Source organism: Mesocricetus auratus, unplaced genomic scaffold (assembly GCF_017639785.1).
Source record: "Mesocricetus auratus isolate SY011 unplaced genomic scaffold, BCM_Maur_2.0 Super-Scaffold_100007, whole genome shotgun sequence".
NCBI lineage: Eukaryota > Metazoa > Chordata > Mammalia > Rodentia > Cricetidae > Mesocricetus > Mesocricetus auratus.
The window spans coordinates 49,600,048-49,614,010 of record NW_024429191.1 but is presented as its reverse complement, the minus strand read 5'-3'; the positions used below and the strand labels follow the sequence as shown (position 1 = coordinate 49,614,010).

The 13,963-nt window shown below is 46.1% G+C and overlaps 1 protein-coding gene across 1 annotated transcript; it reads right to left on the bottom strand.

Moving 5' to 3' along the window:
* Nucleotides 1-2,083: 2,083 nt before the first annotated feature.
* Nucleotides 2,084-11,209, bottom strand: Zfp3 (ZFP3 zinc finger protein). Its single transcript, XM_013111434.3, has 2 exons — nucleotides 10,873-11,209; nucleotides 2,084-3,830 (listed from the first exon to the last, which is right to left on the bottom strand). Exon 2 carries the CDS (start codon nucleotides 3,822-3,824, stop codon nucleotides 2,307-2,309), a length of 1,518 nt encoding a protein of 505 aa, XP_012966888.2. The 5' UTR covers nucleotides 3,825-3,830; nucleotides 10,873-11,209; the 3' UTR covers nucleotides 2,084-2,306.
* Nucleotides 11,210-13,963: the final 2,754 nt, after the last annotated feature.

Genomic DNA, 13,963 nt, shown 5'->3' with positions numbered 1-13,963 from the left:
GGTGATGATGCAGGCACAGCTCACGTTGAGCCTAAGGAAAGAAACGAAAAGGAACAAGACCACACTGCACTGGTAACCACCACAGGGAGGCAGCCAGAGAGCTTCTCCTGCCAGCGTCTGACAGAGGAGCTACCCGCAAAGCTGTGGAATGGGGTGAGCAGCTGTTTACTTGACTGCTTTTCTCTCAAGTCAAGCGTATAAACCTGAGAAGTGCTCTTGGGGACAGAGCAAGCCTGCTCTGCAGAACTGGGCTGTGATGAGTTACATTTGCAAAGACATGGTTTAAAATCTTTACACTAGCCGGGAAGCGGTGGCGCACGCCTTTAATCCCAGCACTCGGGAGGCAGAGGCAGGTGGATCTCTGTGAGTTTGAGACCAGCCTGGTCTACAAGAGTTAGTTCCAGGACAGCCTCTAAAGTCACAGAGAAGCCCTGTCTCAAAAAAACAAAAAAAATCATTACATTAAAATCTGTGTAGTAATTGGTAATTCTCAAGTGTGCACAGGGCTTAAAATTAGGCAGTAACAAATGAGCCTATCCATCGCACAGCACAGTGGCTAATAGACCACGGGTGTCTTGGCTCTAGAGTTAATACGATTATAGATGAATCACCTAACATTCCCTGCCCCACCCAAACTAATCCATCACTTAAACTGGCTCAGGAATACTTGCACTGAGGAAATTGTGCAGCTCTGATGTACTAAGAATCACTCAACTGAACACTTAACACCACGAACTTTATGATATGTAAACTGTATCTAAGTATTATGGGAAAACGTAAGCTGAGAGCACACTGCCCAGCACATAGCTAATAGTAAATACTGACAGACACTCACCAGGACTCTGTCTTTGCATGGGGAGTGGGGCTAGGGCTGCAGTGGTGGAGTGCTTGCCTGTCGTACACAAGGCCTTGGGTTATTAAACTCAAGTACTGAAAAAGAATTAGTGATTGGTGTATTTTCTCAGAGGCTGGCTGAAACTTGAGAGATTTCACTCAACGTTCCACATTTTGCAGATGAAACCAGGAACTCCAGGGCCTCACTGAAGGGATCGTTCTCAGATGAGAATTCAGGCCTGCTAGATTTTCTTTAGTGCCATTTCCGTCCCTGCTACCTACCTCAAACATGGAAACAAGAAAACGGAGGACACAGAAGACATGTAGAGATGTTGAAAACAGAATTCCATGGCTATCAGACAAACCAAGAAGAGGCTGTCACATCTCCATCTGTTACCCAGAGCCCCCAGCGGGTGGTCATGACAGTTCAAATGTTGGAAAACCAGGCCTGGTTAGTCAGGTTATCCAGCTCATCACCACGGCCAGGTGCCTGGCAGAGAAGGGCCACACAATCCTGTTCACTACTTCCTGACAGGAGGGCAGCAGCAGCAGGACTTGAGACCAAGTGCATGTGGCAGACTCCTGGATGTCGTTTGTACAGCTCAGAGCTGGATGGCTGCTAATGAGCCCCTCCTGCCCATCTCCGCAGCCTGACTTCAACTTCTCTCTGGTTCTTCCTCCAGGGTCTCCGGCTTTCACTTACCATCCTGTACACTATTTCCTTTTCATGGAATCCCCTGCAAATAAGTAAGGAAGCCTAGCAGGAGATGTGAAAAGGTGCAAACTTCCTGCTTTTTCACTAATGTTGCCATGTTCAAGGGAACTTGATAACATGACTGGAAGATTTTAAGGCTTAAAAAAAGGGAGGGGGGCTTACTAAAGTATTCCAAGACTACACAGTGGACCAGAGATTAGGTCACCGTTTCCTAACATCTCTGGAGACATGAGTCAACTCTGTGGTTCCTAGGAGTGGTGAATCCTGCCCCACTTTTCACAAAGAGCAATAATTTAGGCTAGACATAGGTGCAGATACCTGTGGAGAGAGAAAGAAAGAAGGAAATAAGGACAGAGGAGAATGAAGGTCTTTTGTTGTTGTTGTCTTGTTTTTTGTTTTTCAAGGCAAGGTTTCTCTGTGGCTTTGGAGGCTGTCCTGGAACTAGCTCTTGTAGACCAGGCTGGTCTCAAACTCACAGAGATCCGCCTACCTCTGCCTCCCGAGTGCTGGGATTAAAGGCGTGTGCCACTACTGCCCAGCAACAACTTTTATGATTTAATTCAGAACACTGAAACTTCTCAATAAATAGTTCATAAAATTGCCTCATCACTTTCAGCCAGCTACCAGAACAAAACTGGGGAATGGGCAAGGGAGTTCTGTCCGTTCATTTGATCCAAGAACCTGGGTATAGATAATGAACAAATGAAGAAATCTGACTTCAGCCTTTCCCCAGCAACCCTTCCTGGTTTGGGGTCATTCAACAGTGAACACTCTGATGTCGGAGGAGGTGAGAGCTCCGACGGAAGGTCTTCTGGCACTCCTGACACTCATACGGCTTTTCTCCCGTGTGAACTCTCTGGTGGATGGTGAGCTGTGAGTGCTGGCTGAAGGTTTTCTCACACTCACTGCACTCGTAAGGTTTCTCTCCGATATGAATCTTCCGGTGAAGCAGCAGCTCAGAGTTATCCCAAAAGGTCCTTGCACACTCGTTACACTGGTGGGGTTTCTCCCCGGTGTGTATTCTCTGGTGGACAATTAGATGAGAGGTCCGCCTGAAAGCCTTCCCACACTCGAAACATTCATAAGGTTTCTCTCCAGTGTGAATCCTCTCATGTCTAAGAAGTTCTGAATTGCCCCTGAAGGCCTTCCCACATTCTTTGCATACATAGGGCTTCTCGCCAGTATGAATTCTGGTATGTCTAATAATCTCTGAGTTCTGGCCAAAAGTTTTCCCGCACTCATTGCATTCATAGGGTTTGTCCCCTGTATGAATTCTTTGATGACGGATAAGCTCAGAACTCTGACCAAAGCCTTTGCCGCACTCATGACACAGATAGGGCTTTTCTCCAGTGTGGATCTTCTGGTGTCTGATGAGGCCCGAGCTATGCTTGAAGGCCTTGCCACACTCATTGCACTCATGGTATCTCTCTTCAGTATGAATCCTCTGGTGCTGGATAAGCTGTGAGCTAACCCTGAAGGTCTTCCCACATTCATTACACTCATAAGGTTTCTCTCCAGTGTGGATTCTCTGATGCAGAATAAGAGCTGAGTTCTGGCTGAAGGCTTTCCCACAGTCTTCACATTTGTAAGGCCTTTCTCCCGTATGAATTCTATGATGGTGGATCAAATGTGAGCTCTGAATGAAGGCCTTCCCACACTCGTTACAAGCAAATGGCTTCTCTCCAGCGTGAATTCTCAGGTGCCTTCGAAGGCTGGAGTTGGTTCCAAATGTCTTTCCGCACTCTTTGCATTCAAAGGGTTTTTCTCCAGTATGAACTCTCAAGTGCTGGATGAGGTGTGAGTTCTGGTTAAAAGCTTTGCCACATTCTTTACATGTGTGAGGCTTTTCTCCCACAGGAGTCCTCTGTGCTTTATGAAGCTGTGCACTCTCCGTGAAGCTCTGGCCAGAAGCAGCAAATGCACTAGCCCTGTCTGCTGGAGTGGGCTCCCGCATAGCTCCATGACACACCACCACACTTGGGTCGGGACTGCAGCCTCTGTCACGCCCACTGTTACCCTGCTTTTTCTCACCTAAGGATGACTTCCTGAAGATAATTAGCCCTGATGCAAAGTCTCTCTCCTGAGGAGGCATGTGCTCTATAAGCTCTTCCGAGGATTCTCTCAAACGCCCCTCTAGTATGTCTTCATCACTTGCTGCTCCAAACTCATAGGCTTGGTAACCCTCCTGTGAAAGTTTTTCTAACGTTGGCCCCTCTGGCTCAGATCTTTCAGAAATTTCTTCCTTAGGAAGCACCTCCTTTTTCTCAGTCCCCATCACGACCTGAAATGAGAGGGCAAGCATATGAAGTTGCTGTGTCCCATTTAAATGACACTACAGACTTTAAAAAGTGAGAAAAAACATCCGAAGCAGAATGTTAAAGACAGAAGAAGGAAATGGATGGTAAAGAGAGACTAGCAAAAGTTGTATGACACTAAGTGAGTTAGGGGAGAACTCAAAGTTAGTAAAGAAAACATTTGGGGAAATTAATGGCCATATTAATAGAAGAGTGTGTGGGAAAGGGTAAGAAAAAAGCAGTGTGAGTTAACAGAGATAACTTCTGAGTTTCAGATGAAAGAGTCCAGCTCTGCATTACCCAACAGCCCTATAAGAGCAAGCTGAAGTGTAGAAGGGTCACCTATTCAAAGTGTTGACTTAGTATAAACAGCACAAGAGTGACTTATTCGCCCTTTACATTTACATGAGAGAAGGCCCATCTTTCATCTCCCCCAAATGACAAATGAATTATATCAATACCATTGACTGAATAATTAATTTTCCTACAACTTTAAAATGTCATATGGATCCCACTCAACTCTACTGATCTATTTTTTTCTCCAGCATCAAACTGATAACCTTTTGATGCTTGGTTAAAAAAGACAGACATGGTGGCAGGTACATGTGACCAGCACTCTGGAGACTGAGACAGAAGAACCATGAGCTGGAAGCCAGCCGAGGCTATGCTGTGTGATAATAAATAAAGCCAGCCAAGGGTATGCTGTGAGATAACAACTAAAAAGATATTTTAGATATTGTTGAAGTTACTTCTCAGAAGTCTTCTTTTTCTGATATTGTCTATTTCACAAATATTTTCCAAATAAATCTTAGTGTAATTGCATAAAATATTCAAGATGCCAGGCACATGTCCTTAATGCCAGTATGTGGGAGGCAGAGGCAGGCAGATCTTTATGAGTTGAGGCCAGCCTGGTCTACAGAGCGAATTCTAGGACAGCCAAGGCTACACAGAGAAACTCTGTCTCTAAAAATGATATGTATACACACACACACACACACACACACACATATATATATATATATATATTCAAACTTATCCTGACATTGGTGTTATATTCATCTTGCCTCTGTCTTTTCATTTACTCGGTTGTTCTATTTTCTAACTGAGATATTTTTAAATATGGGGCAATGCTGCAGATCTCTACATATTAATTTTATGATCAGCCCTTCTGAACACGTTTCTTAACACTGAATAAATTTGGGGAGTGTTGAGGGGAGGTTCTCACTATGTAGCCCTGGCTGGCCCCAAACTCACAGAGATCTGCCTGCCTCTGCCTCCCAAGTGCTGGGATAAAATGGCTCTTCTATTAGGCTAGGGTACTTGTTCACTTCAGCAAACTTAAGGATCAATAAAAATACAAACTATAGCAGGTGACATTCAGGGAGCAATGAACAGGTTGGAACCCTTTTTTTTTTTTTTAAAGTGGACTTGTGTAATGATTTGAAGCTGAGGAGTGGCATAGTCTGTTCACAGCAGAATGTCAGGTAGATGCACAGTAGTGGTGTTTTAATGGAACTAGAAACAGTAGACGCGATGGTTAGGCTAGCCATCCAGGGTGATGGTGGTAGTGGGAATGAAGAGGAAAAGACTGGAGTAGCACTTAGTGTGGGATAGTAAAGTGTAAAGAAGAGCCCAAACAAGTAACCCAGATGAGCCGAGTAGTTTTCCGCTGCCGAACTGGAAGCCGAAAGCCGGAAAAAGAGACCGAGACTTCCGTTGTTCAGTCTTTTGTACCTCCCCCCCATAACACCCCTAGCCATGCCCAAAAGTGGGCCTGGCTAGTGACGTAGTTCACCGCCTATGTCCGTATACGTCTTTAGTCATGCCTAAAGTGGGTGTGTTTAGTGGTGTGGTAAACGGCTCTTTTATTACCTCATCTGTATGCACCTCTAATAAGTCACATGGCTAATGGCGGCACACGGCTTCTTCCTATAGGCTGCTGTTTTGGCAAAGCACCCAGATCCAGTTCCCAGCACCACAGGATGGTTCACAACCATCTACAACTCTACTTCCAAGATATCTGATACCCTCTACTGGTCTCCTCAAGAACCAGGCATATACATGATAATACAAATATATGCATACAAGCAAACATTTGTACTTTAAAAAAAAATTAGCCGGGCGTTGGTGGCACACACCTTTAATCCCAGCACTCGGGAGGCAGAGGCAGGCGGATCTCTGTGAGTTCGAGACCAGCCTGGACTACCAAGCGAGTTCCAGGGCAGCCTCCAAAGCCACAGAGAAACCCTGTCTCGAAAAACCAAAAAAAAAAAAAAAATTAAATCTAAAAAAAAGAAAACAAACCAAAAAATAAGAGGTAAGAATCAAAGATGGTGTCAGATCACATTTAATTTGAGTGATGATAATTAGATGGATAATGACGCACCAAGATTTGGAATACTGAAGGGATAGCTAGTAAAGCAGGAAGGAGGTGAATGAACTCTGTTTTGGACAAGATGGGTTCTGAGATATCCATATAGAGGTAGTTTTCATACTGGTCTAAAAGCTTAAAATAGTCAATACTAGACACAGATTTGAGAGAACTCAGCATGAATATAGTTTGAAAACTATCAGAGACTGAAGACACGAATCTAGAATCTAAAATTAATGGTAAAGAGAACTTCTATCATATTAACTCTACTTCCCTCAACCCCTCGAGGTCTTCCTACCTTTCTCCATCCTGCTCTCTGGCCAAGAACACTAACTTGTACAGCACACAAGTCCTCTAGTGTCCAGATGCTTCTGCCAATGACGACACCCAACAGAAGACAGGAGAGGGCATGGCAGAGTATTTATTCTCCTGGTTCCTTCTTGGGATACTGCCTTGAGCTATTGATCTTCCTCAACCTAAAGTCCTCTTAAGGAATCTATTCTACCCAATCCTTCAGTACTTTGCCCAGCCCTGTCAAACAATTAACCTCTTGGCTACTAAACTTTCCTCAAATTAACCTAACTTGAGTAGGTTATGCTTTTGATTCATCCTCTGAGAATAAAGGGGTAGGTGGAGAAATCTGCCACCAGAATAAAAAAAATGGTTTGTGAAGAGCCACAATAACAGTGTTACAGAAGTCACCAGGGCAGTGGCAGAGGGAACTGAAAAGCATCTAATGTCACCAGGTATGGTGGCATATGCCAGGAATCCCAGTTACTCTGAAAGCCAGCCTGGGCAATTTAACAAGATTTACTCCCACCTTGCTTCAAAAAACAAAACACTAGGGAGGCAGAGGCAGGCAGATCTCTGTGAGTTCAAGGCCAGCTTGGTCTATAGAGCGAGTTCCAGGACACGCTCCAAAACAATACAGAGAAACCCTGTCTCAAAAAACAAACAAAAAACAAAACCCAGGACTGTAGCCCAGTGTCAGCATTTACCCAGCACATACAAGGCCCCAGTGGGGGGTCAAATCTCAAAACCTCAAAACAAAATTCAACATTTAAACAGATGGGAGATTCTGTAGTTTAAAAACCAGAAACTGGCTGGGCGGTGGTGGTGGTGCACACCTTTAATCCCAGCACTCTGGAGGCAGAGACAGGCAATCTCTGTGAGTTCAAGACCAGACTGGTCTACAGAGTGAATTCCAGGACAACCAGGGCTGTTACACAGAGAAACCCAGTCTCCAAAACAAAACATAGTGACAGTGACGGAGAAATGAATTTCGTGCAATATGAGGGTGTCATAAAGTCATGGGTTTTCTCTGGTGACAGAAATTTGAATATGCCCCTATTAGAAGGAGCGGTACTAGTAGATAGAGACATAGGTGTAAGTGGTAAGAAAACTTGAGAACAGTGAGGAATAAAGAGCCCAAGAGATGGCAGAGACTGGATGATGAGTCTGACGATGCCGGAAGGACAAGTGATTTTGCAGGTGACCTTTGTACTGCCCTTTTCTCCACCTAGCCTCCTGTTGGCCACAAGATGCTGGTGACTACCACTAGCCTACCCTGAGGAGATACCTACCAGAAAAACTAAGTCTCTACTGGAACCCTAAAGCTTTGGGAACTCTTTGTTATCTCCCTCTAAGTGAGCTAGAAGACCCCAGCATTTTATTTTCCCACAGAGCAAGGAGATACCTCAAAACTAGATTTTTTTTATTGAAATCTTTCAAAATTATAGATGTTATCTGTATAACTATAAGGCTACATTATGGAGTTGTGGATATCTATTTTTGAGGCAGAGTCTCACTATGTAACTCTGGCTGGCCTAGAATGCACTCTATAGATTAAGTTGGCTTGCAATTTACAAGTTCTGTCTGTCCTGCCTTCCAAGCTCGGCGTCACCATGCCTAGCTGTTGGCTATCTTCTCCATCTTTGGCATTATTTCATTTGGGAAGTACTATCTTAATAAGTTCCCTTCTAGTGTCTTTAATGTCAGCATTTAAGAGGACAAGACAGAGAATCATGAATTTGAGGCCAATTGGGGTTACATGCTGTGTCAAAAGAAAGAAAGTAATTATTTCCACAAGGACATGTCTTTCTAACACCCAGCCAAAACTAGGTTTCATTTCAGTGTCTATGTGTTTCCCAACCCCCTCTGGCCTTCTTCAAATCTTCATGTCTCCTATAGTTGTTTATCTTACAGTTTTGGTTTTGATGGTGTTCCCACCACCCCCCACTCAAAGTCCTAAAGATTATCTACCACTAAGCTATACCTCCAGCCCTTGTGGGTGTTTTGTTTGTTTTTTGAGGCAAGGTCTCAGTATGTAGTCCCTGCTGGTTTAGAACTTGATATGTAAGCCAGGCTGGAGTGGAACTCACAAAGATTTGCCTGCCTCTGCCTCTCAAGTGTTGGGATTAAAGAGTGTGTCATCATGCCCTATCTCCTTTTATTTTGAGACAAGCTCCCACTATGTCTCCAAGGCTGGCCTCTAACTCACAATACTGCTGCCTCCAGAGTACCTGGGATTAGACATGCAGTAGCATGCCCAGCTCATCAGCTCCCAGGTGTTTTGCTTGTGTTTGTTTGTTTAAATAAAGTCAGAATTGTCTTGCAATGCACTCTGGGAGAAAAGTCTCAGAAAACCTCATTCAGAAAGTTCTGACACACATACCTATTAATGAACAGTAACTAGTAAAACTTAAAAACACCACACATTTTCAAGCCAGGGTGATGAGAATTCCATTACTAGTCCCCTTCTCACCTCTTTGAACCACGGTTCCCATGTCACTTCCTGTTTGTTGCTCCTCTTAAGGCCTCTAGAATGAACGCTTCCTGTGGCTCACAATGCTCTCATGATCAAACCTGTTTCCTTTTCCCACGTCTGCCTCACATTCTCCAAAAACAACTGTCAGCTGCAGATGTGCAGTGTCCTGCAGTCCAAACAGGATCCATTCTTTATAAAGTTTCTCTGCCTTTGGAAACACATTATTCTCACTTCCTGGAACACCATGCCCACCTGTGCACTGAACAAACATCTTCAAGATGCGGCTGCAAGACGTACAGTCTGTCCCATTTGTTTTCTGACCTGTAGGCCCTAACAAACATTACTCTTCATGTAGCCACTACGCCACTCTGTTACTCGTTTCCTTCCTTAGGCACCATGGTTCTCAACCTTCCTAATGCCCTGACCCTTTATTATAGTTCTTCATGTTGTGGTGACCCCCAACCATAAAATTATTTTCACTACTACTTCATAACTGCAATTTTGCTGTTGTGAGTCATAATGTAAATATCTGTGTTTTCCGGTGGCATTAGATGACCCCCAAATTGTCGTGACCCTGCCCACAAGTTGAGTACCAGTGCTCTAGATCACCAGCAAGGATGGTGGTGTTCATTTTGTCAATCTCAGCGCTTAGCACTGATACCAGGTAAGTATTCAGTGAAGTTTTGCGTGCTATCTGGGTAACAAATCTACAGCTGTCTTCAGGGTTAACTGGACAGTCCGTTCACTGTTCTACCTAAAGAGGCCGGATCAGGGTCTGACATATAACTATTATCTGTATATAACAATTACTTATAAAAGCAAGTTCTTGGGGATTGGGAGGGGGGCTAGGGGGCCTGGTAGGGGACAGGGGAGGAGGGGAGGAAGAGGGAGCTGGGATTGACATGTGAAGCAAGCTTGTTTCTAATTTAAATTTTTAAAAAATGAAAAAAAAGTAAGTTCTTTGCCTGGCATGGTGGCACATACCTTTAATCCCAACACTTGGGAGAAAGAGGCAGGTGGATCTCTGAGAGTTTGAGGTCAGCCTGGTCTACATAGTGAGTTCCAGACTAGTCAAAGCTAGGCAATGAGACCCTACCTCAAAAAAAAAAAAAAAAAAAAAAGAAAGAAAGAAAGAAAGAAAGAAAGAAAGAAAAGAAAAGAAAAATCAAACAACAACAAAAAAAGTTATTTCTCCCAAGACACTCTTATCTTCCTTCTCTGGTACCCAGGATCAAGGGAACTCTGTTAATGCTGTGCTCAATTCTGTCTCCCTTATTATTATTGTTGTTAATTATGTGTAGATGTGTGTTTCTGCATATAGACATGTGCACCTGAGTGCAGGTGCATAAAGCCAAACCCCCAGAGCTGGAGTTACAGATGGTATGAGGTGCTTAGTGAGTTCTGGGAACCAGACCAGGGCGTCTGGAGGATCAGCAAGTGCTCTTAACCGCTGAACCATCTCTTCACCCCCAATTCTGTCTTCTTTCTTTAACTAACCTTTACAAGCCAATATCCTGTCTGCCAACACAAATCGCGGGGGCCCCGATTTTTGCCCGCCATTCGTTCTAGCAGTATACTTAGGGAATGGAATACCAAAGAAAGAAAGGAAAAACCAAGAGAGAAAAGAAAAATTGGTATAGGTCCTAGGCATGTCCACGTCGGACCCTGCTTCTCCAGTTTCCCTGACTGATATGGCCTGGAAGCAGAATTGGGGACCGGCCCTGACACTGCCCAGCTGCCACCCTCTGTGTGCAAGAAAGGACCCCCGGTGCCACAAAGTCCAAGGTCACACAGCCAACCAGTCAGGGGCGGGGCTACGCTCAGGACTCCGGCTGCAGGCCGGGAGCCCGGCGCCCTCCTCCCCGGGGCTTGACCGAACCAAAGGCCTCACCGCTAGCGGATGCCGCCCACGCTCACTCCGCTGGGCCCAGAGCGCTGCAGCGCGGCGCGCACAGAACCGCAGCTGTTGTCTGGTGTCACGGGCGACCGACACCGGCCACTTCCGGTGCCGGGCGGCACTGCGGCCAATCCGCGCGGAGCGGAGCGCACTCGTGGGAGGAACAGGTGGCCAGAGGGCCCACGCCCCCTTGCCGGTTCCAGCTTTCCTGTCTGCCGCTCTCGCCCCAATTCACCCCATCTCTGCGGAGCTGGCGAGGGTCGGTCCGCTGCGTGGAACGTCCCAGTGCACCTCGTGATGCCCACTGAGCCCTAGACCACCGACGCGCGGGGTCCTCCAGGGTTCCTAGAACGGCTCCGGGGATGCACTTCCGCCACTCAGCAGCCGCTCTGCGTGCCCATGGCGTTTCCGTGGGCTGGCAAACTGGAAACTCCGCGTGGGGACGCATTGAGCACCCCCGCCTCTGTGCCGCTTCACCTCTGTCTTCTCAAGAGTGTGTCAGGCCCTTAGATTTCGGGTATGCTTGTCATCTTCTAGGAGACAGGGGGAGACCTGCTTTGAGGTCAAGAAAGGCTTCAGGGAATGGTGCTTTGACAAAAATCTTAAGGTTGAGTGTGATTTCCCTAGCTTGTTCAGGCAATGGGAATTTTATTTACTGGCCTTCTTCTCTCTTGAATAAATTTGGATTCTTCTTACCACAGACCCCATGTGAATATGAATGTGGTGGTCCTCCCGCCTCAGCCTTTCAAGTGCTGGAATGAGCAACTATGCCCCACAGGCTTTCTGAGTTGTTTGTCAGCTGATAGCCACAGGTGCATACTGTTTTCTAGTCCTGGCTTACTGCCCCCGCATTGCCCCACTGACGTAAACATCTAACAGGAGGAAAACACGCTCTCTTCCACCTGGGGTTTTTTCCACTGTGTTGTAAGATTATGTATAAGACTGCTTCCTCCTACAAGAGAGAGACCTCTTAACACTTGGAAAATAAAGACACACACACACACATACATTCTCCTGAAAATAAAGACACTTCTTAGTACAAACAGCTGGTCATCTGGTCTTCTCCTGATATCTTGGACTTGCTTGTGGTGCGGGCGCTGCAACTAACATTTCAAGGTTCATTTGCTCAGTCCTACTATGTGAGTTAGAATAAAAAGGATGTGGTATCTCTACCTGGCTATTTCCCTGTCCTCTGTCTGTTTTATTACACTAATCAAGGTAGGAGCCACCTCAAGCAACCAGGCTCTTCTAGGAGAAGGTGGCCCGGACGAATGGCTCAGATACAATAGCTGTCTCCGTTGTGCATGGTGAGGATGTGTTTGAGGGAGCAGGGACTGGTGTGTCACAGTCTACCAATGGGACAGTATAGGCGTGAAGAGAAAATACCGTGGGAGTGGAAAGAAACCCTCACCTTGTTGGCCTTTCCTGCTGACTGAGAAGCCTTGGGACTGTGCACTGTCCTCTCCCCTAACACCATTTCTGTGTTAGCTTGCTCTCTATAGCTGTGGTGAAACGCCATGCCCAGAGGCAGCGTGAGGAGGAAAGGGTTTATTTGGATTATTCATCCCAATCACAGGGAAGGCAGGGGCTAAGGCAGGAATCCAGTGTCAGGAGCTGCAGCAGAGGCCCTGGAAGAGCGCTCCTCACGGACTTCCTTTTAGACTCACATTCAACTATGTCTCCTGTGCCACCCAGGACCGCCAGTCTGGGGTGGCACCACCCTCAGTGAGCTGGATCCCCCACATCGGTCACTAATCGGGAAAATGCCCCCACAGGCTTGCTTACAGGCCAGTTCAATAGAGGCTTCCTCACCACTGATGTTTCTTCTTCCCAGCTGACCAGATTGATGCAGCCTAGACTGGCCTAGAGTTCCTGATCCTACTGCCGCAGCTGAGTCCAGGGATTATAGCTGTGGGCCACCACACCTGGCTCCTTCCTTATATTTTAAAACTACGTCATTTCTCAGATTAGTTTATGACTGTTTCAGATTTAGTGCTATTCATATTTCCAATCACCCAGGGGCGTTATCCCCAGAGCTGCTGAACTGTTCGTATTTCTCATCAGTGGCCTCTTGGGCTTTAAATAGCATTGTGTTAGGGTTGTAGAAGAAATGATCTAAAGGTTTCAATGACTTTGTGACTCTCCCGCAGATAGGTGACCCAGCAGGAGGGCCGGGCTTAGATAGCACTCTCTTGCTGTTAGCTACACTCTCTTCCTGTTAGCTACACTCTGGCCCCCACACCTGCACCCACTTCTTATTTCTCGCCATCAGCTGTCTCCATGCTCTGACTTTCTTCTTTCAGCCAGGCTGATCTCAGACTATCCCCCACTCCCAGCATTGTGTTATGACACAAGATGCTTCTTGCTTGAAGTGACATAGCCACCTCCTAAGGCCGGATAGCACCCAGAGGACACATGGCTCTCCTTAAGCACCCCTGATTATGAAATCTGTCTCCAAGAACCCTCAAGGGCATTTGGCAGGGCTGGACCCTAGTGTGCTATAATGAAACACTCCTATTCTTCACCTTTGTACACTAAAGTGACTGCTGGTGCTAAACCAGGCTTAACTGAGTCTTTGGTACCCAGTCCCCATCTCCAGCTATGAAGACATGAGAGAATGAAGCCAAGGTGCAATTTCTTCCCCAGGCTTAACAGTCACACCAAAGAGCCTCACCCAGAAAACTCGTATTTGCCTGTGCTTAGAGAAGCAAGTTCCCTGGCTTGGACGGAGGCCTCCGAGTCTAGTTTAAAGGAATGTCCATTGTTATCCAGGTACACAGGGCCTGTGGCTGACAGGTAAGGCCAGGGCCACTCCAAGATGGGGGGATTGGAACAAGCTAGGGACAGCAGTTCCCTCTCTTCTTCATTCCAATACGATCACATTGGGGATAAGGCCCTCATCACACAAACCACAGGGAGGATGACCAATTGAGTTCACAGCACCTCAACCAACTCAATCAAATCAAAACCCCTAAGACAGGCAGGTACTGGTACTTTTTTGGCACTAGTATTTATTTCATCTATTTTTATTTTATATGTATGAGTGTTTTGCCTGCATGTATGTTTGTATGTGCACCACTGTGTA

Coding starts and splice junctions, on each gene's coding strand:
- Zfp3 (XM_013111434.3), bottom strand. CDS start 3,824: ATGGGGACTGAGAAAAAGGAGGTGCTTCCTAAGGAAGAAATTTCTGAA.